This window comes from Strongylocentrotus purpuratus, unplaced genomic scaffold (genome assembly GCF_000002235.5).
Source record: "Strongylocentrotus purpuratus isolate Spur 01 unplaced genomic scaffold, Spur_5.0 spur5_scaffold_6, whole genome shotgun sequence".
Taxonomy (NCBI): domain Eukaryota; kingdom Metazoa; phylum Echinodermata; class Echinoidea; order Camarodonta; family Strongylocentrotidae; genus Strongylocentrotus; species Strongylocentrotus purpuratus.
This window is the reverse complement of record NW_022145612.1, coordinates 24,687,440-24,711,851: the sequence shown is the minus strand read 5'-3', so window position 1 is coordinate 24,711,851 and position 24,412 is coordinate 24,687,440. Positions and strand designations below refer to the sequence as shown.

Sequence of the window (24,412 nt, the reverse complement as noted above, 5' to 3'; positions counted from 1 at the left end):
CGTCATTCCATATCTTACTACTCCGTTCCCACGACAACTTTCATCGTGGATTATTAATATCTTTTCAATGACCGTAATTATGACTTTAATCTCTACAGGCAAACATCCAGAACGACGCGTTTCTGAAGTGAGTAGTTTGGTTCCGGTTAGCAGCTGCTTAGCTCAGGCTGACATCCAAGAATGATCACGATGTATTCGAGAGAGTAGTGTTCATTACATGTATTTATGAGAGGCACATCTAACAACTTGGCCATGGTCATCAACTTTAGAGACAATAATAATAAGCAGGTCAGTTGCTTTGTCCAAATGAATCGCAATTCCTCCAATCAATCACAAGTTGGCAGTCTCATATCTCCTATGTACATTGATATCAATCGCAAATAAGTTGCGATTAAAAAAAAATTCTTTATAAGACCAAGGAGTTACTACACTCCTTGATAAGACAGGGTCCAGATTTATGTAAATGAATAGGACAAATACATTTCCAACATAATGCGTAACATCAAGATAAAAAGCTATTGGATGTGTTATTTATGCTTTATGTTTATCTTCAAACAATTTTGTTAAAGGTAATACAAAATTTTGGTATGGGGTCATGAATCTGGTTCAAATGAACATATTGGAAGCATAGGCGATCCTATACAATATGCAGTGATCGTTGTCGCGGTTCAACTCGAGTCTAAAATTATGAAATTGTAAATAATAAACTCTTTATGTTGTATAGCTCCCTCTCAAGGTCAAGATATTAATTAAGCTATAAAACAATGTTTCTCGACCAAAATTGACCGATTAGCTATTCCCGTTTGGAAATTATATATCATATCTACATATTCTGAGATTTTCATGGTCGCAGCTATTATTGTACGGCTTGAAATTTATCAAAATTTACCGGGAGCACCGGTAAATTTTAATATTCAATTTTTCTCGAAAGCAGAAGTGTTTTAGGAGCTAAATTTTCTAGTGCTTATAATACATCCATAGGGGCATCCAAATATATAAAAAAAATTGTAAAGAATCACTAATATCCACCCAATTTTCAAAATTTCCCAAAACTTTGCATTACCTTTAACATATTGGTATGGAATATACAGCCTGTACTGGCTATAAATTGTTGACGATAGTTCACCTCTCGAATTTCAGTCATTGATAACATAATTATGTGATTTCCTTTCTTGGGTACCACACTGATAATGAAAGACCAACTACAAATAATATTGTAAAATTACAGAGATAAAGAAAAAGAATTTATCCAATCCAGGCCGGGTTCGGTTACCATAGTAACTGGTATTTCAGTCCATCCCGGTAAAGTTGTAATAATTGATTACTGGTTCAACTTGTGGCGCCGAGGTCGACTTAGGGTTGTCAGATGGACGGTCCTGAGAGAGCTACGAATTACGATGAAGGGTATAAATATTTCAAAGACACCATATATAGGAGATGGTAACAAGATCATATCAGAATACCATCCGAAGATGTTGAGGGTCAAAGGTAACAGGACGAGAGAGGAATACACACTTGAGTCAAAGAAAACGGAAAGATGAATATGTATAGTTGGATGTGAAGCCAATAAGATAACATTCATGAGAAATTACAGGATGAATAAGTACATAATGCTGTAGCAGTAATTGCATGAATTATACCAAGTTAGTTTACTAATTTCCTAAATGAATGTTTCGAACAGTCCTTGGCTTAGGAAAAACATATCGTAAAGACATGCAATCCATTCAAATTTACTTGGGGAAACAATCACATTTACATTAAAGTGACGAGAACACATTAAAAATTAGAATTGTCTTCTTAAACCATAATGAGTAGACGATGATGGAGAATACACCAAAGGAATGGGGAAAATATGGGAAGACAGTTAATGGTATGTAAAAGCTAAATCAATATGATGGACTGAGGCCTTTGTTACCACATTACATTAGCGTTATGATGTTTTTCGGCCATGGTCATTGTACAGGGAGCACTCGAAATGGCTTAAAAGGAAACACTATGGTGTCGGAAAGTTTTCAGACAAAATATAACTCTCCAATACTTACGTGAAGGTCAAAGTACTTGTACTTGAATAATTAATCCCCTGTGTGGCTGTTAAAACTCGCAAGGGTTCACTTAACAAATCACTTGGTCCTTGCCCCTGGATTATACCGAGCAAACTTTAAGATGCTATCGGATATGTGAGAACAGGTACAGGCGGTTCAATCAAAGTTCGGCAGAGATAATGTTCCCCCTTTTGTTTTTAAGGTTCGATAGAGAAAGAAAGCCAGGATGCCGCCACCAAAGGTCACGATACGTTTCATGTGCCTTTGTGATGGAGTCGACTTTTAAAGAGGTGTTCACAGTTTTTTTGATTGTGCGAAGATGCGAAAGGCAAGTTTGATAACATGAAAAGATACAAATATGGACATTCATTCAGAGGCAACCCTGATAAAGTTTCTTCGATTTATTGAATTTAAATGTTAATGCCCATTTCATTCAATCTAACTCACGCATGATGATGATTGTATCTCGGGCGATCTTTCGCTGAAAATGTTTTGAGATCCATAACATTTATGATTTGACATGCACAAAAAGTACGGCAACAGGTTGAGAAAAAATACGTGTCTTTGTGACAGTTCGGCCAGCATGAAGTTCATCAAACCATGTCGGCTCTGCAAACTGGAAACATATAACAGGTCAATATGTCATGATATTGGGGTTAAGTCGCAGATTTGAAGGCAATTTGTAAAAAGAGACCCTGAACAAGCCTTGCGCAAACATTTTTCAAAGATGACATCTAGGATCTTTTGATGTTTACAGCATATCCTTCACTTTAAACCAGACATCGTCTACAATATTATTAAAGGCTCTAGAAAGACACAACAGACAGAACGGATTTCATATTTTTGGGGAAATATGTATTTTCATGGATGAATATTAACATGTCAGCACGGTATAAACTAAAATAATTATGTTGACCCATCGGATAATACAAAAAAATAACTGAATTTGATCCTAAATATCGAATTATGTATTGCTTGATAAATTTGCACCGATTTAGGTTTCAAGCTTAAGTAAATGATGCCATTTTTGCTCTGGAAATGAATTTTACATTTCTTCACCAATCATTATATTTATCCAAAACTTGAATATTAACTTTCAGTTTACCTTAAATAAAGTTCGCTTATGTGTCATGGACATCATTCTAGCTGTTTCTTTGAAATCCAGGGTCATGTTTTTAACTCACTTGTTGTCCTTATTGTCTTTAGTATGGATTCGGTTCGGATCCAGGGTAGCTTGGTCGGGTTTTTTCCCTCCGAATGTTGCGAAACTTTTCATAATCCCGAGAGGAATTCTTGGCATGAAACACGACAACATTAGAGCGTCATCTGTACCGTGTCATTTGCCTGCTCTCAGATCCTGTTTGCTTCAATGTCACAGAGTTCCCACAATCATGCACATTTACAAAGGAGCATTGGGCATTGGGGAGGGGCGATAACATTCGTCAGGATGTCGTGTTCACCTGTCTGCAAAACATCAATGTAAAATAAGAAGGTAAAGAATTGAGATGGGGACTTTGACAAGAAGGAGAACACGGCTGAAGAAGGAGCAAATATGTCAGTAGATAGAGAGGTTACACCCCTGTTCAAATTTCTGTCGGCAGATCTCGAATAATGTTCCGCAAATATTTTCATTTTCATCCCAAACTCTGTAATGGGTGCTTGTTTAAAGATAAACTTGAGTTCTGGTAATGCGATTGCATTGTGAAAGAAAAGGTGTGGAATGGATCAGAAAAGTTGATCATATAGCATGTAAGTAATGGTGTGTAATGCAAGGTTCTGGAGTCATCAAAATCATCATAAATTACTTGGTAAAGTAACAATCACTTACACAGAAAGATGTATATGAGACAACACACATGGTGTCGGGGCTAGTACTACCCTGATTTCCTTATCTTTCTATGCTCATTACTCAGCCAGTATACATTTTCTTCCAAAATTGTTTGGCACATGACATTTATTTGTAATCTTGAACATTCAGTGTAAGTTTCGTTAGATTCTGTGAGAATTCATTTTCTTTTTTTACCAGTACTCAAGTTTATCTTTAATGTCTACCAACAAAGTTATTTGAAATTCTAAATAGACCCTTATTTGCTTGTTGAATACTTATCGGCACTTTTTTCTTGCTACGCCCCTGAGTAAAACAAAGAAAGGGGCCGTATCTTCTATTTAGCGTGTGCTCACCATTGGTACAACATTCGAAGTTGATTCGACAAATCATTTCACACCTCTTCCTCAGTACCTTTCCATGTCCCTCACAACTGGTCTTGATTTAAATCATAATAATGTTTTCGTCATGCTTGCACTTCTAGTTCTCCCATTTTGACCCGGGTTCGAAACCGAGGCGATGCGTTAGTGCCCTTTGGTAAGGCATTAATCCTCATTACCAGGTCTCTCGGAGAGGACCTAAAGCCGTCGGTCCTCTGGTTGCTTAGTAACAAGCATTTATGCTTTCTTATCAGTCAGGTAAAATAACCAACACTACACCACTTTTCTATCCCCTATTTATTTTTCTTCTCCCTAACAAATCATCTGTTGACTGCCAGAAGGGCTTACGTTCAGTAAGATGCGAGTTAACACACTTCTTGCTCTTAATATACGACATTTCTGTCACCACGAAGTATTTTGAATCCAGGGTAACATTCTTATCCTCTGATATTGGCAAAATATGGTTGTAAGAATTAAATGATAGGGAAAAAAAATCAAATTCCCACCGTCATGTACGTTGCATGGTGCTATTTACAAGTGGACACTGCAACTAAATTGACCAGGGAAACGTTCAAATTACGACACCCTTTTTTAATTATACCCCTCCCAATTTTTGCTCTTGCTACATGCCCCCTCTTCTTACATTTGATTTCCAGTAACTCCATGTGGGATTGTCGTTGAATGTTACTCATAGCGTCGACGAATGATACCGTTTCTTGACATTTATGTGTGTCCTTGGGATGGATAGCTAACTCATAACATTTGTTTGCTCTGTTCAGTATTGATTGAAAACTACAGCTATTGTGGCTGAGATCTGTGTGACTATAGAGATCTGATAATCTCACGAGGAGATCTCTCGATACGGATATAATCGTTCATGTTTTTAATAATACTATTGCCATTATTATAGGAAAAAGATCAATATAAAGCGAAACTAGCAATTTTGTTTTTCACAAACATCAAAAACTATTGGCAGAATCAGTCAAAGTTGCGATATTCTCCTGAGTCTTTATACAAATTTAAAATGCAAATATACAGATATTTTTTAACGTACTTAATAATATTTCCCTGTCGGTAGATATGCAAATGTACAGATATTAACAACACTTTAGATGTAACTACTGTAAAATGCTTCATCATATCCCTTAGTTATAATAGTGTTGATTTAAATACGAATTGAGTTGTTTTGTGGATTTCTTCTGAGCAGTTTCAGGAGATTCGTTTGACGTGTCTTATTATTTTGATGATGAGGGGAGTTTCAAAATCAGTCGAGATCTTTATGTTCTTGAATGTTGCTAGTCTGAATGTCACGTAGGGTATTACGAGCCAAGACGGTCAAACAGGCGGTCACCATGGAAACCGAAAACAGGTGATGCAGAGAAATGTTTGATTACATGTTAGTCGGTGACAATCCATGTTCTTGTCGCTCCGAATCTTATTTTTTATGAAATAATCGCTTTCACGTTTAATCTCTTCAACGTAAAGATTTCGATTTCTCCCTTGCAGCCGTCACGATGTGTTTGTAGGCAATGTGCTCCACATCTTATTCAACGAAAATGGGATCATATTCACTTGTTTTGACGTTATTTGAATCCCATATACCCGCTCCCCTTCTTCTCTCCTAGACTCTTCCACTTTCTCTTTTTCTTTCGTTTTCTTTTGCTCATTCTTCTTCTTCTCCCCCTCATTCTCCTGTTTTCGTCACGTTTCTCATCGTTCTTCAACTCGATCCCCTTTCCCCCTCTCCTGCCTAATCGTGTTACGCTGATAAACCTGAGTGCCTCAGACTACCGTCTTATCTTATCGTATATCAGTATGAGGTTCTCATCTAATTGGGTCCACTTTTAACGAAATAGGCAGGCAATATTATTGAAATTTCATACAATAACGATTAATGACGATTCATACTACAGGCCTATATGCGATTGTTTCGATGGGTCCTCCTAAAAATCACTCCGTACATTGCGAGAGGTTCTTCAAGTTCAAGGTCAATAACAAGAGTATATAGTCTAGGAGTTCCTGCTAGAGCTTGGAGGATTGGGTGAAAGAAATTGCTGTGACATCGTTACCCGTTGGAATCGTACAAAGTATGGTATGAATCATGTTCAAGAGTAATGTTCAACAGATGTGAACGAAAACAATCACATTACAATGTATCAGTCTATCAGGGCCTGACGCATCATGCCCAAAATCACTGAAATCGTTGAGTTATTGGGTGTGGGGCGTGGTCGGTCGGGTAGAGAAGGAGGGGTAGGACATCACGTACTCTCGGTGACTGTGCAAGATACTAGGGATGTTTAAAGATAAAGACCAGTTATGGTCATACGATTGCATTGTGAAAGAAACGTTGTGGAATCGATCAGAAAAGGTTGATCATCTAGCATATAAGTATTGGTGTGTACTGCAATGTTCTGGAATCATCAAAATGATAAGAAATTTGGTCCAGTCTTGGTAAAGTTACAAGCACTGTACACAGAAAGATGTATGTGGGACTACGCACACGTGCGCGACACGTGCGTTTATCTCTCACAGTCCAATAGACGAACTAATTTACCAAATATATCAATTAGTAGGCGGTTTCCCGGCAAAATTTGTATCATCATGTATGAGTCAAAACATATTCTTTCACATGATTGGTAATAAAGGGCTTCCATTTCATTTTTTGAAATTGGGGCGTTTAACAATACTGGTCTTTACCTTTAAAGACTTGAAATAAGGTGATCATGACATGCACATTCTTTACTAGGATACAGTTTTGAAAATGCTCATAAATACAACCGAATAGCGATCTTGAGAATGTTATACAATATTGCTATTCATTTGTCTCGAATGCTAAGTACATGATATCGAGGAGCTTATAGAGAGCTCTCTAAACTCCTTGGTTATAGCAGGAAGATGGGAGTGCCAGTAGTGAGTAAACTGCGTATATGGATTAACAAATTTCCCGCTTTGCATTCTCTCGATGAGGAGGAGGGGGGGGGCACTGTGCTTTTTTTGTTGCCTGTGGGTGTTATGCTTTCTCGAATGTCGAATGTGGAGGGTCGAGAATCAAATCTGGCACTCTCTACTCGTTATTGAGCCTCAAATGTCTAATATTCTCCCTTTAGGGAGGTGTACCGTTTCACATATCTTTCTCTCTCCTTGTCAAGTCGGAGACATGCAATGGCAAAAGTCATGCTCTAAACGTTATTGGTTAATAACGAAGGTGTCAGCGTGCGGTGGAAGGATTATAAAGGTATTATTCTAGCTTTAGCTATCACTACTTTCCACTGCCAAGATCAAGGTCCACACAAGGATGTACCACTCTCTACGGCTTTCAATTGTTTAACATTATTATCAACATGCGTTGGGGACTGTTCTGCAGCAGTGCCTTTTACGATGCCAGGTTTCTGCTAAAGTGGTAGCACAATGAGGCAGTAATTTCAACCACACCCGAATCAGTGTGACGATTGAGGATGTGGCACGTATAGGTGTTACATTAAAAAAGTGACTATGCCTCTTTTTTTTGTTGTTATATACATTCAGAGCATTGTTGCAGGAAATTTTTAAAAGGCGAAATGAAGAAAAAAAAGGAAATGCAATGGGTTCCTGTGTTGCCACTGGCATATAATTGTGTTACTTTCGTAACTTTGAGACATAATGTCCTTGCTCATTGTAACATCAGTGCACTAAATTTGATAACTATTGAAATTTACAGACAATGTGGCGTGAACCAGAGACGTTAGAAATTAATCAGTGTAGATTTTTTTTTTTATAAGATATCGATTACATTTTTGTCATTAAATCACATCAAAATTGATATTTGAAATTTAACAAACTGACGGAGTAACAGATACCATCAAAAGTCCATGAGGACAGTCTAGCAGCTTTCATTTCTGATATTTTTTTTCTTCATTTTTTTTCTTCATTTTTAATTTTTAATTTTTAAAAAAAATTTTTAATTTTTTTTTTTTTTTTTTTTTTTTTTTGGGGGGGGGGGGGGGCCAAATGTAGCTATAAAAACATTCTTTTAATCCTCAGATACTGCGAGGTTCTCAGAGTATTTTGTTCAGTCTTATATAGTCATGTACTTAACTTTGTTTTCTATACATCTCACATAACTTTCAAAAGAAACGTTAGACGCTTTGCCAGGCATATACGTCAGCCGCGGGTCAGCGAGCTACATATGAGCCAAGTCATCTTTCCTCACCTTTCGTAATCTAAAAATTGTCAATAAAATTGCAGTTTAGGAGAAAACAGTTGCTTCCTGGTTAGACAATTACTGAATTGAACTAATAAAATGTTTATTTCATATACAGATTTTGGCACCATCGAATAATTTGACGATGATAATGATACGAATGATCATAATTTACTGAAGTTATATTTTTGCCAATTATATCATGATAATAACAAGCCAAAAAGTGGGTTTAAGTTAAGTTCTTCAAGTACAGGAAACTGTTTGATTTGTAGGTCACAGGTGTTTTAATTTGATCTGATTTTTTTGGTTGATAATTAATACGAATGTTAGTTTTGACGAATCATTTCTGCGTTATGCCCAGATAGAAAAATGCATGAGATGGCATTTTGGCAACAGACAACTTTGGTTTATATTGAATTTCTTCCAAGGTTTATGACAAAGCATTCAGCTCTTTTGCAGAAAGAATTAATTTCGTGACTTAACAATTGCGATTCAGATGAGGCCCTTTCTCTACTCCATACTTTGCACTTTCTCCATAATCAGCCTTTTCTCTTATCATGAGTTTCACCATGTATCAACCCTGAAATACAACGCACTATAACCAATTAAAAATACAAATCATAAGAACAGGTATATATTGTACATGTTCTACTATCGCGGTTGTGACTTTTAGCAGAAAGTATTTCAATTTCAAGTTTTTCTCTCTCTCCTCGGGCTTAACATCTGAGAACGGAAATATGAAGTTGAAGATAAATCACGTGTATAGTTCACAGTCAACGATAAACCCGCTGGCGTAAACATCTTCATCCTCCTCCTCCACAACCTCTCTTAATATGACAGAGTTTATTACGCTCTATGATGATACCGACCGGTAGCCTGAAAATTGATATCTCAGCTGAAATATTATATTTCAAGTTTGGTCTATTCTGAGGAAATTGTTGCAAATGTCGAAAAGGTTAAACTTTCATCTATTTGCGTTTGTAGAGATCTGTGAATAAAGTTAAAAGCCCGCGTTGGAGAGTATACAAATGCACTTTATCTCTCATTTATGTACTGGGTAATAAGCATCAAATTTCCTTTTGCAATATTTATAGGAATTTATAGGGTTTCTTTTTTTCTTATAAGCAATGTCTAAATGTAAGATAAGAGATAAATACAAGCAAGTTTTTTTGCAGGTTGATAATAGAGGTAATAGGAGTCATAAAGAAAAATGAATAAATCATATCAGATTTTAACAAGGGCATATAAATAGAAGGCTCGCCACTTTCAAAGTTTGAGGAAAGCGAGGAAGATAGTTATGTAGAGAAGGATAACACAAGATGGAGAGTTTTCATAAGAGGAGAAGTGAAATGTGAAAGAAACGGAAGTGATGTACATTTTCGACGAGCAAGGAAGGCGTTTAACTCATCAAAAAATTAATTTTATTTTCTATTTTTACTACTTTATGTGTACCTTGTAAAGGTTCTTATATATACATGGATTTGTTGCAGGGGCGGATCCAGGAATTTCTTCCGGGGGGGGGGAGGAACACGGGGGGGTAAGAGGACATATATATATTTTGCTCCCGAATATTTGAAAATCGCGCCGGCCGCAAATTCGCTCATACTCTTTTCACACTGGTTTTGCTTAACCCCGTACTTTGCTTAGCCCCGTACTATCCTTAACCCCGGACTATTTTTTTGGCTTTTCACACTCGCTGTTTTTAGTCCCGTACTACCGCCTATTCCGGAATAAGAAAATTCCCGCTGTTCTCACTGCATTTCGTTAACCCCGGATATCGTGTATGTTATGATAGGACATACTTCGCATCTGGCCAGCTGCGATACGCTCCATTGCGTAGTACCGGACTATTTTTCGTTTCTGTTCTCATTCGTTTGCTTAGCACCGCAATTGCGGGGTTAGCAGGAGTTAGCACCACAATTGCGGAGTTAGCCCTGCTATTTTGCAGGGTTAGTTAACCCCGTACTATAGGTGGGGTTAGCCAACTTTAGCCCACTTTGGTAAAAGCCAGTGTGAACAGAAAGTGGAATAGGCTTAACCCCGTACTATAGGTGGGGTTAAGACCCTTAACCCCACCTATAGTACGGGGTTAAGGAAAATATTGCCAGTGTGAAAAGCATATCAGTGGGGGGGGGGGGGTCGGGGGGGGGGGGGGTACGTCGCTGTTTGCCAGTACATTTTTGGCGAATTTGGGGTTGATCCCCCCCCCCCCCGGATCCGCCACTGTGTTGAAGCGCGTCAGTGAAATGAGAGTGTGGAGAACGATGTGGAGGAGAAAGGAGGGGAAGAAGAAGAATAGCTAGGAGTAGAAAGAGAGACAGACAGATGGAGACAGGCAGAGTTAAAGGGATCCGGTAACTTTGTCTCAGATTCTGAAACAAAATTCTGGATTTAGCTCATGATGCAATGATAATTATAAACCTTTAGGTCAGTCAGGAACCCCATTACTTTTACAAGCCGATCACCTGTCTGATTATAAAGATATTTATGATTGGAATTACAAATTTTGAAAACCGTTCGCCTGACGGTTTTCATAACACTACAGTCTATTGGGGAAAACGAGTATGGTAAAACCGGTCACTCAAAGATTTTTACTTTTTTTGAGGCACTTCTTGATCATTTTGAAGCGCAATTTTTTTAGGGCTTCAATATTAAACAATATCACAGACACTGATAACACGTAGGGCCGTGTATCTCAGATTGAACATTGTTAAACGATCCCTTTAAGGAGAGTCAGAGGGAGAGGTAAAGTCACAAAGAGAGATAGAGAGAGGGGGAGTGGTCAAAATGGGAGGAGGAGGAGGGATATAAGGGGGGTACGCCATATAGACTTGATCAGTTTTGCTACTTGGTGATAGAGATTTCACTCGTCTCATGTGGGTACTACGTTTCCTTGACTCCCAGCCTGTACGATGATCGACATTGTGTTGTTATTATCAATGAGTAATACAAGATTAGCTATGGTGTAATCTAAGAAATCCAGTTTAAACCCCATATTTTGTCAAAATCAGGAAAATAGACCCATTAATATAAGTTCTGTCAAATCTCCATTTTGTTGGCTGTTTTTTTTTTTTTTTTTTATAGTTTCGTTGGAATATGTTGCTTTTATAACAACAAACCTTTAGACAACTTTTGTATTGCACATCCGCCTCCCAGTTTCAAAATGTTCGAGTATCTTCTGGTATTTGAGAGTAAGTGATGAAGGCGTGTGGACATGGCATGAATATAACTTCAAGGATATGAGCTTCCTTTTATTCTATGAATGTTTCCTTTGCTTAGTGATGTTGCCGCGAAAGAAGTTCTCCGTGTTTTCTCATGAAATACGTCATCATCCAATATTTGACAGAGGTGTGAAAATGTCGCCCGTGATGTCTTTATTCTACCCGCAGTAGACTCTCGTGTATTGATTTTATATTTCTAAAGCTATTAGTTGCCTGAGGTTCAAACATATATGTCAAATGTTGAACGACTTATGACCAACGTTCATAATCCCCGAACAAACATCGTAGTAAGCTGCTAGTCCGTAACATAACTTCCAAGTCAAACATTGAAGAAAAATATGGCTATCGGGGACATGACGTCGACATGCAATAGATTCCATCAACGAATACGAAAGAGACGTCGGTGGGAGTGAAAACATAAGGCGGCCATGACATGGGGAAGATAAATTGGGAGGGGTGGATATGTATACCCAAGAGGAAAGAGAAAAGGAGAGGAGTGGTAAAGACGGATAAAGAGAGGAGATGAACAGAGAGAAAGGGGCGAGAGAATGAGAGAAAGGGAGGAAACGAATAAGAAAGAAGAATACGGAAAGAGAAAGAGAGAGGGCGATGGGAGATGGGCGTTGCTAGAGGGAGAGGAGTGTAGTATTTAATATCCCAAATTTATTTTTTTTCTTCAATTGTTGTAACCTTTGGGGCGGGGCTAATCAATTTCTTTTTGTTGACCAGCAAATTAATGTCTGTGGGTCCATTGTAAAATAATTTCCGCATAATCTCAAATCTCCCCCCCCCCCCCCTCTCAAAATTATCTAACGAGGCCTGTGGAAAGAAGGAGGCACACAAATTGTGAGGGAAAGCGGGAAACACGAAGAATCGTGAGGAATTCGTATAATACGACAACAATTGAGTAAAGAAGAAAAGTTTCAGAAAAGGAAATCACTCACTGGAAAGGTCACATAAAGCATGCGCATTACAGGCCACCAGGGACAATCATGTACCGATGTTTTCATCTAACATCATTTCTTGATACCAACCGTAACTATTCTTATTATGAAGTACATCGTCTGGTTGACAACGATATCATGTCAACACATCTATTATGATGCCGAATTTGTCAATGTGAATCAAAAGTTTGCCCTAGTTTTTGATGATTCCGGAAATCTGGTTCAGAGGTCACGATGCAAGAGGGGAGAGGGTCACGGTAATGATTTGGTATTTATCCTAAGTTTATTTAAAAGACTCCACGAATTACCTACATGATAGATGTATCTGTAATCGATGGCAAATGCTGTTGGTTTAATTTGACTTTCATTCTACAAAAGGGAACATCATAATATGTTGCACAAGGGTAACATAAAGTGAGGGGGTATTTCTGAGAAGAAAATCCGAAGCGATCATTTTTTTTTAAGCCCCGCTTTTTCATATCCCTGCAGACAATCTTTTCTTCCTGTCACGGGACTGGTGGGGGATGTATGCTGTCTATTTGAACGTTACGATTGACATTGATGTACTTGTGATCCTTTTCGTAAGATTCCGTTTGCACTTATGTCAAGGGATAGAGCAACATATACTTGTGTAACGTAATGTTTAACTTTACGTTACATCACGCACCAAAAAATACAGTTGACACAAAACGGATCATATTTTGATTCATTTCTCCTCTACCTATATTTTTCCTTACTCTAAAGTAAGATTTGAGAAGATGCGAGTTTATTTATTTTTAAGTGACAAAAACCTGTCATCAAAAACAAGGAGTTGACAGTGAGCTCCTTTCGTAGGTTATGGGTCATTGTGAAGTGACACCTTGAAAATATGATTGATCATTTTGTATTCCCTTCTTTTTCCTGATATACCGTATAATTTCCCATTCTCGTATCAATTGTCTTCAGAAAAACAGTAAATATAATTCCTTTTACAGTAATTTCGTTTTAATATCTTCAGTCAATAGTCATAGATGTTATATTACTTGAATATATCTGAAATTTGAGGAAATTATAGCAGTATCTCGCAAAGTGTTCACTTCTATACCATATTTACTAATCTTGCCAAGCAGTAAAAAAGGAAAATTACCTTAAGGTGATGCAACAAATATACTTTTTTAGTTTACACAGTTTAACGCTTAGGTCACACAAAGTGCAATAATATAAAGCGAATTATCTGTTCCATGCAGCAACAAATTCTCGAGTAGGAAAAATCTCGAGTGTTGAGTTATTAATGATGTTTTTCTTGTAGTCAACGCGTTGACAGAGGCCAGAGAAAATGCGACGCCGAAATATTTCTTGACAATACCTCTCCAAATTGTTTATTTTTTCAAAAACAAAACGAAAATCATTTTTCATGTTGATCTGCGATGGGTTTGTTCAGTCTTAGAATCAATAATTGTACAAATACTATCGGTCTCCGGGGAAAACGAGTTAGTGTGTCGATAGAGAGAAGAGATCGGAAGAGGTGGGGGAGAATGAAAGAGAGAAGAGAGAGAGAGAGAGAATGTAAGAGATAAGAGACAGACCGACAGACATAGAGAGAAAGAGAGAGAGGTAGACAGACAGACAGACAGACAAACATACAAAGATAGAGAGAGAGAGAGAGAGAGAGAGAGAGAGAGAGAGAGAGAGAGAGAGTGATGGGATGAATAGAATGTACATTTGTAGAGAGAACCGGGTCAAGATGACATCGCATTGGTTTAGTGTTTCTGGGCTACTTGGGGGGGGGGGTTAAAATGCAAACAAGCTAGATCCTTCTATATTAAATTTGAGAATATGTAACCATGTACCTAATACGGAAATCGATGAGCACAGTGATATAAAAACAGAGAAAGAATGTGAGCAGGGGAGAGTGAAGTGTTGGATAAAAGTCATTCGGTAAGTGGATGCGAAGAGGTACATGCAATGTATGATAGCTAGCTCTGTAACTGAGCTGACACACATCAATCACAACATACGTGAAATATTTCACAGAGCCATGTATAAACATTGTTATGTTTTAGAAACAAGGAAGAAGAATACTCACATTCGACAAGGGAATAAGATGAATGGCCAATCAAAAACTAGATGTCATCTACGGGACATCGACCTATGTCTGCCAACCGCCCTCCAAACTGTGATATATTGTAACGTTTATGGAGATGTATTCAGGTAGAAAATATGCAAGTTTTCGGTTTGCGGGTTTTTCGCCCAATATTTGTTTGTTGATTCTGTTTTGTTTTGATTTGTGTATTGTTTAATAGGTTACAAAAAATATAGCCTATACGCTTAACGTTTTTTTTTAAATGTCAGTCGAGTACTATCACGTCACTCTATAGCACTTGAGCGAAAATGAATGAAGCTATTCTTCCATATTCAGGTATTGTTTTCCGCAGTAGAAGATAGCTACTACACATTTGTGTCATTACTGTTCCGTCTCATAAGAAGTGTTGAGCTAAATGCTCAGGGCAATAGTAAAATAGTCAGCATAGCTGTGGGTAATAACAAAATATGCAGTTTATTCAAGCATCTGAGTTTAGTGTTACACTGGGTCTAAAGTATTCACCGTTTGCTTTTGATAGGACAGTGACCTAGTTTCATGGGAGTTTTCCTGAAATAAACCCTCTTTTAATGTTTAAAATAGTAGGATTCGATGCAGTCACCCCCATAACGCTTTGTCTTTACGCATGCCATAGAACCGCGACCTTTGCTGCGTGACCTCCAAATAAATAGTGAGAAAAAACTTACAAGCTTTCCAGGATATTCCAACATCCACTCTACAACACTACACACTTCATAGCAGCCTGGTATTTTTGAAACTCTCATAAATATTTAGACCATTGTTGATAAGCTCGTACGACAAAGACAGATAAACTGACACTGATGACTGCCAACATGGTGCTCAAGATGAGTTCTTAGCGAGGAAAGCCAGGGTCATCGTAATGTCAAGAGCTCCAGGCCATGGGTCATCGTTAAAAGGAGTTTATACTACTTACTAGACCTTCCCCATAGCAACATGAGAACCATGCTAGCTTTGAGCCGAAACATGGCAGAAGCGTAACATTCTCCAAAATGTATGTTTCTCAATGACGTCATGATGTTTTTTTCCTGTTGAACCATGAACGAAAAAGATGTAGCGTTCTTCAAGATTTTTACTATCTCTCATTTACAACAGAATGTTCCCCGGTTTTCTTTTAAGTAAACGTCACTTTATCATATACCGCTGACGAAATCAATAGCGATCACCCATTTTCACCTTTATAAATTAGAAACGCCATTTCCGCTGTATTTCATGTAACGCTTCACGCGAAAAGTGCATTCTTTGTACAGTACATAAATTACTCTGAATTACGATTTTTCAATTCACGTTTATCCTATTTTCGTTGAAACAAGTTTTGAATTCAAGAACGGTATTGTAAATTCTTATTCAATGCATCATGCTGCAATACTGATTTTGATAAAGTGGTTCGGAATTTGTAAGGAATTTGAAGGTCCATGATATTACACTTATGATATTAGTATATAAACTATTGTCTACCAGACATGGAGATATTCAATATAGAGTAAATACAACACAGAGATAAACTCACTGTTGTTTAGAAGACATGGGGGATATCCAATATTTCAATCTTTGCACCTCTCTTATCACATGATAACGGGATGATTATCGTGTGGGTAATGTAAACGAGAAACTCTGCGGGAGAAGTGGGCATGGTCATGCACGATTGGAGGAGACAGGGGTTCAAGTCCCCCCCCCCCCCTCCATCCATCCTCCTCCCCCGAGAAGAAGTTGGGAGTTAGTATAAAAGAAGATGGATTTGAATGGTACAAGGGGGAAATCAAAGGTCAGGAGTAAAGTGTGTGTTTAATAAATGCTAAATATTTGGGAAATAGGTATGAAGTTGAAAGGAAATGTGCAATTAATAAGAAGAAAGGAGATTCCAGGTGTATGCAGACTAATTCTTTTCTTCGTTTTTAGTCGAAACCTATCAACTGATAAGGGTTTCCTTTATGACACCTTTCTAGCAATATACTTTAATAAGAATATGAATGTCCTTGTTTTCTTGAATGTGAAGTGTCTATCACTCAAAATAAGTTTATATCTCTTTATTTTTTATTATAAAAAAGTGAACAATGTTTTTCCGATATGGGTGATTCTTGTGAGAACGAAATGAATGTGTCTATGAAATGTTTTATTCACAGTTTCTAAAATACTTTGAAATTGCCCGAAAATGTTGCACAGTGTGTGAGAACGGTTGGAATGTAGTGGTCATTGTGATATAGCTTTAATCAATATAGGCTAAGTAAAGTTTGAAATGTTTTTCTATATTACTCACGTTTAACAATTTGCTTCATCTGTTAAAGAAATCTTATCGCGGAGCCCCCTATTAGATCAACGCGAATTCAACCTGGTTTTACCATTTAATGTGGATTGGTATGCTCATCAGACACTATCTTCAGATTTTGGAGATCGTACTCCAATACTGATTATAATAAAGTCATCAAATTGATATCTAATTACACAGAGCAAACAAAGAAGTACTTAGAAAGGCAATACAATCGTACGAAATGTAAATAATTAGACTAATAACAAAAGATTTGAATACATATTGTTTCCCTGGATAGGGTTGATAAACTGTCATTCCGATTGTAGAGATTATTATGGTATTTTTAGTCAGTTATAGACAGATAAACAAGGTTTATAAATACAGAATGAGCCGAGAGACCAAGACTGGTGGTGTGATTTTACATATTGGCTCGAGATAATTATATAGTCGCGATACTGGACTCGGGGGGGGGGGGGGGAGTGCGATATTGGATCACACAATAGTTTGATTAGATGATTGTCTCAATCGCTAATAATATAACGTAAAAATAATAAATATATCCACATGCACCCTTCTATTATGTCCATCGTGTCTATATGCATAATCCTCTTCTCTCTACACGACTTCGATTTCATTTAGGCAAGTCCCTGATTTAGGTAATCTCAAATTTCCAAACACAATTGCTTACTATTACTAGTCTGAGAGTAAATCGCTTGAAATTATCTGAACTTTAAGGTTGGTGATTATCGATATGATTTGTAACGTTCTTTCGCAACTAAAATGCAGTGTTTTAATCATTGGAATAAATTTATACAATGAGCGAAAAGTTCGTTCGTACGCCCTCATTACCAAATAATCCTCTTTCTGTCTTTTTGGAGGGGGGGGGGGGCTTTCTTTAATATTGTGTTTGTTTATTTAAGTTTTAAGTTAGTTACGTGCACGATATTGTACGATATCATCCTTGCCTTCTTTGACAATATCTCCCGTGCCCCCCCCCCTTTTCAGATGGGGGGGGGGGGGGGGGGCAAGCGTAACGACAAACTACTTCCGAAATGGGAGATTAGTTTTTAGTCCTGTGCCCCCTCGAAGAAGGAAAAACGATCCACACGACGCCGCCCCTGTCTTCTAAGACCTCCTTAGAGGCTTCCAGTCGGTCTTGTCTTGAGGCTGACGATGAAGAAGAGCGCGATATGAAAATATTCTCTATGTTTCCAGCCATTGACCATGTTGACTTACAAGTAATCGACCCCAGACTGCAATTCAAGCTCCAAGCACTCGCCAACAGGGTGTACAAACAACACACGCTGCTAGCAAAACATCGCCATCATGGTTCGTCCTCTTGCTAACAAGGTCTACCAACTTTTGATGTTTGACTCTATTTTTCTTCTGATATCACCATTTTATGATCATAAATGACAAGTTGATTATTTTTTATGAATGGAATTGTAATGGTAATTTCCGATCCGGTAGTTGGAGTTTAACGCTTCTGAGGACAATTTGCCTGAGAGCGCAGACCTTGTACTCTAAGGAGGGATGTTGGAAGTTAAAATGGAAGAATAATAAATTGCAATTATTGCCGAAAATGTACGACCTTTAATTTCGAAACAATAACATGACTGTAACGAAGTATGTTTTTTAAATCTATGGGAGACAGTTCAACCTTTCAAAAAAGACATTTTGTAATATTAGAAATAAAGAAAAACTGACGTAGCATCTTATCTTCAGTTCTATGTTGAAGATATTATTCATTTTAAGATATACAAATGCAATAAGCCAATATTCAACTCTATCCTTTTAATAGACTGGACATCGTGCGTGAAAACGTAACATATAATTTATTGATATTAATGGTTTCAAACATCAGATGTATACATCTTTCACTAAAAACATATACTATACTCCACTGTAATATTGGAGCCATCATATAGAGTTTATCACAGGAAATTATAATTCTGTCAGGTCAACATTGTACTTGGCTATTTTAGAGCATAAAACTGGGTTGGTTTGGTATAATTGTAATGTCTTTTAAGATTTGAGGAACTAATTAATAAGGGAAGAGATTTTCTAAACCACAATCCTGTATTATATTCTCTCTTCGTCCATCGTGCGTCAGCGTGCTCGTCTCAAGGATTATTCACCAGGCTTGGTTATTAAAGGTCAAAGTGAGAAAGAGGTCATTAGAACGTGACGTGAGCAGTACTAGTGGTTCTGCTTTTGAAGCTCTAGCCGCCCCCCCCCCCACACACACACACATGCACACACATACACACACATACCAAGAGATAAAAATAACATTCGTCAACCCCTAGTTTTTCTTGATTTTAAATTAATTTGAGAGACACATTTTGAAAATTAATGCAAAAACCTCCAGCCCACAAAGCACCCCTTAGCCCCCCCCCCCCCCCCGAAAACAAATTATTCCAGAACCGTGACTGGTTGTGAGTTTGACTTTGAATCATGTCAAGGTATCCATGTGAATTGATTTACGAAAATGCTTATTATTTCTGGTCATGGTGATCATTCAATACGTCTTTACGAAGGCTATCTTCATAGAGATACTCACACGTCCAGGTGATTTTATTACATCGGTGATGATATAAAGATCATGATTGTATATCGTTTGTCTTACCTTCGTTGACCTAAACAAGCTCTAGCCACTTTCACCATAGTAGGTCCATGCTTTCACTCACCATTCACCAATGCTAAGAAATAACACGTTTCATGATACGATGTATTACTTAAGATGCAGTTGATGATGTCCACTGAACAGGCCGATGAAATATCTGATCTTTGCTTTCATGCTCAGGGATAGCTTTTCAATGACTAATAGCGCAATTTGACGAGAGATGTTGGAAAATTGATATCGAGTGGAAATACTTCTTATATTCCTTTCTCTTTACACTCATTGACAATGATCTTTCTCAAACACCCAAGTGGTGTCTCGGCAGGAAATGCTTGAACCTAGCTCACCGTAGGCTTGACGAATATATTTTAAAGGGAAAAGTGGCTTCCATTATTTTGAGCTCCAGGCACCAGTATTAAATACATTTTGTTGGAAATATGATTCATTAATGGGACAAGAAAGCAAACTGAGGTGATTAAGAGAGGGTGGTTTAATAAAGGAGGGCAATGAGAATACAATATTTGAGATGTATCCTTGGTATCAGGTTAGATCAAATTTTGATATTTTCAAAAAACTTTATGGCCCGAATTCTAAAAATTTAAACGGACGCTGGGTTAGGCTTTTTTCAAAATCGGTTTACCAAAGGAAGTGATTCTAAGGACTAAGTTTTCCTTTTGTTAAACGTGATTTTAAAACCAGGGTCGAGTGTAACCAACCTATAAGAATGCGGACCTATGGGTATATAGTTTTTGTCATAATATATGTACATATATAACTTTGTGACCCGTAAATTTCTTTTGTGATGACATATCATTAGACTTTCTATTTGAGACTTCGACATGTTTTCATTGAACATCGCTGCCATTGCCTTCTAATGAATTCTGTTTTTGTATTTTTTAACTTGTTTTCTTTTGCTTTAGACGTTTCCTTTTGATTTGTATGTTCTATTTTTTTCTTCAATTCTCCCATCTAGGTTGGCGACCATGGGCGTCGTGGTCATCGTGTACCAAGGAATGTGGAGCTGGACACCAGACTCGACGTCGAGTGTGCGTTCGCGATGTCCCCAATGCATGCGAGGGAGATGCTAAACAGAAACGACAATGCAACACCTTCGACTGTTCAGGTGAGTTCAAACAATGCGCTTACTCTTCGATGTCTGTACAAAGATATACTAAAGGGAATAGGAATTGTAAATGTCAAAATCATTTCCGAGGTTTGTAAACCCTAGTTTTGAAGGAAATGGCGCGAAGGAGGGCAACTATGTGTCGCGTCGAAGCCTTACCCGTCTAACCTATTTTTTTGTCTCCCATGGTGATCTGCGTAGCTGAAGTGATACGTGTAATGTAATCATATGGAACGGATGTGATCGATTTACCATTCCGAGATCATGGTTTCTTGTAAGAGAAATAGAGCTAGGTGGTTATGTTTTCTTACACCCAAACAAAAAGGAATCAATATATGCTCTTTATCTTTTTGGTTTCGAGTATTGATTACGAAAATGTGGAATGATATTCTTGTCGGCTCTTATGCACTTCAAAAGATATAAGAAACAATGCTCTAGATAAAATGTGATTTCGGGGTTAGACAGTTTATTTCAAAGGCTGTAAATATAGCAGCAATTATCCATTCATTTTATACTGCTGCATCATTTGACGTCTTAGTTCCTACGATCTTCCTCTCCTCCTTAATTATAAAATATCATTTTGGGGGTGTTGCCCTTTCTTCTCCATTAAAATATTGGTCGTGTTGTCATCACCACCACCAACATGGTTATGATCTTAGCAAGACATATAGCACAACTTCAATTACCAATTTAATGAGACTGGTGTCATTGCATTATCCCTGTCATCACCGTCAAATTCAACGTCAACTCTATCGCGATCTTACTCATCTCCCCGATCGTCACTCTGCTACCGCTGGATATCTGGATACCACCGGCCATCATCAACCACCTCCTCACCGTCATCACAAGGCATCCATTGCCCCCATCTCAGTAAGAAGATAGCGTTGTCGCTTAAGCGGTGGTATCATTCCCCTCGGAAGCGATGAATTCCATGCATGTATTCTCCAAACATCACGCCAGACTGTACTAGAAAGCGATAGGGGTGAATGGCGTGGCGTAATGCATGAATAGGAGCATGACCGGAACATGACCTATATCTGATCGCAAAGACTTTCAAGAAATCAACCTGAGAACATTTTTGAGCGTCGCCTATTGAAATTTGAGATCATGACAATGAAATGTTACGTAATCCGAAAATGATTTCTACATAAGGGTATTGAAATTGCCCTTATCATCAACCCAACCACCACCACCACCTATACCACCATCATCACCACCACCACCGCCACCAACACAACCTACATCACCATCACCATCACCTCCACTACCACCATCACCACAAACAACTCTATTAATTCCACCACCACCATCACCTAGTACTTTTTGCCACCAGTGATACTCTCATTTATTTGAGAAGAATCAATCTGAAATCATTATGCCCTTGAGATAGAAGTTCCAAAGTCTTCTGTACAACGTCGTAACCCCAAGTTGAACCTTCCCTCTTCCAGACACCACACGTGAACAGATGAAATAAACGTTACTCATGGGTATCTCTTCGAATAAACATTTTCACCTCGAATGATGTCAATTTGATGATTCTCACTGACTGACAGTCCTCTCGTCGGGTGGAACTGAATGTGTCAAGTTTTGGGCTAAAGTCTGAACCCCCGCGACCTTGTTTTGAGGAAGGAGAGGTACTAATGATCTCTCAAAGTACGAAACACTGTTGGAACGAGAGTTCAATGAGAAAGATGTCGGAGAGACTGGGGTTACCCCAAGCTGAAAACATCAACAAGTGATTCACCCATCAAACTGTTTATTTTGACAATCTTCATGAACCACAAATTATATGAAATAATAGTCATGTTTATATTTTTTCTTGGCACTTAACAACTTAACAACGCGGTATCAGTGTTAGTTGGTTCATGCTGACCTTATTAGTCAAACTTAATATGATCACAAATTTTGTATATTTATGATAAATACATCAAAGAAGCTTTTTGAAGAAAAGGTGAAATAAAAATGTTAAATATGTAATTTTTTTCACTGTCCGTCTGTTCCTTTCTTCTCTCTTTTCCATTAATATATATATTTTGTTCTCTCTCTTTTTCTTTCATTTTCCAATATCTCGGTCTCTTTCTCTCACTCTTCCTATCTTTATCTCTCCCTCCACTTCTCTATCACTCTTTATTTCTCTGTATCCCCCTTTCTCCCTCTCTCTCTCTCTCTTCTCTTATTTCTTCCCTTCTCCCTCTCTCTCTTTCTTTCTCTCTCTCTCTCTCTCTGTCCCTCTCTCCCTGCTTTCCTTCCCTTTCTCCTTTTTCACGTCGGCCCTACATTATCTAACTCTTGTCTACTTTCCCTCGCTTAAAAAAAACATGAAAACAGTCAAGTCAACCCACACCTCTCCACTTACCTCGTGATAAAATAACAACATAGCATTTGTTGTTGAAAAATAGATCTTTCCCACACCCCAATACAGTAGGTCAATTAACCAGTCTGCGAACTTTAGATCCCATTTACATCAATTGATACACCTCTATCGCGTGATGAACAAACCAGGTGGAAATAAGTGGTTGAGAAAACTGTTTCAATTTGTTTTGTTGGTGTCAATTTCTGTTACCTTGTTAAATTCATAAACATCTCATAAGAGCCCAATAACAACAAAACCATTTAACTCGAACATGTCGAAAGTACAGTCAAAGTCGGTTTGGAGAGGATGGAAGTACGGGTATTATGACCAATTTCGACTGGAGCTCACTTCCTCTTTCTTTTTACGCGGGAAATTTAGTTGACTCGAGCTTGAACTTTATATTTGCCAGACATAATTATGATATTCAAAACAAAACAAATATTTTACGATTAATTTTGTCCGAATTATTGAAAGATTGTGCAACGGTATAAAATAAGATATCCGTAAATGAAATATCATTAAATACAAAATAAATTGTAAACAATATATGACATGACGTTTCATTCAAAGTATATGATTATGACGTTTGCGTCGTGTATGAGAACAATAATTTGTCCGATCAATATTGATTGAATAGTACTCAGACATGATGCTTATTTATAAAATTCCCTGGGAAAATATTTCTTTGACTAAAACTCTTTGTAGGGAGGAGAGGTGCGCCGATTGGGGAGCTGGTTATCAAAATACTTCTCATAATGCTTTGTAAAGCCATGGACCCTTCCGCAATAAACTGCAACATTAAAATTGTAGGCCTATAGATACTTATCCACAATTTGGAAGTTGCTCAAAAAGTTGAACAGCTGATAAAAAAAGGTTTAACAGAATGGCTTTTTGTTTTTGTTCTATGTGAAAATCACAGTTTCTGATATAGATAGGCCTATCTTTCCTGCTACGGTTGCTGATAGATTGAATTATTTCTGTTTGGCACTCATTCGATGAATTGCTTTATATAAATGATTATGTTCCTGTATCAAACTAAAATTAGATTAGACAGAGGGCTTTGTCGACGATAGTTCGAAACATCATTTAACCTCATATGTTTATATTAACTTAACAAAAACCCAAAATCACTTAACACACCCAAAAATGGACGTCATAAACTTTTGCAAGATCCGGATGACTTTAAGAATTATCTCGTTAAAGGTACTATGTCCCATTTGCAGGCCAAACAAATTAAAAAGTTAAATTCCAACTGCATTTGAAAGATAATACTAATTTAGAACGTCCCTAAAAAGGTGGGGCTTGAAAATGTCTTCAAGTGGAAAAATAACCACTATTAGTTGTCAAATCGACTTTAGGGCTATAGAGCCCAAAA

The 24,412-nt window shown here is 37.7% G+C and overlaps 1 protein-coding gene across 1 annotated transcript in view; it reads left to right on the top strand.

The window, feature by feature from the left end:
• LOC115929858 (collagen alpha-1(V) chain-like) overlaps positions 1 to 24,412 on the top strand; it is a 51,379-nt gene that overhangs the window by 23,595 nt on the left and 3,372 nt on the right. The window contains exon 2 of the mRNA XM_030999934.1: positions 20,535 to 20,684. Coding sequence (XP_030855794.1) covers positions 20,535 to 20,684 — 150 coding nt within the window. The remainder of the gene's footprint in view (positions 1 to 20,534; positions 20,685 to 24,412) is intronic.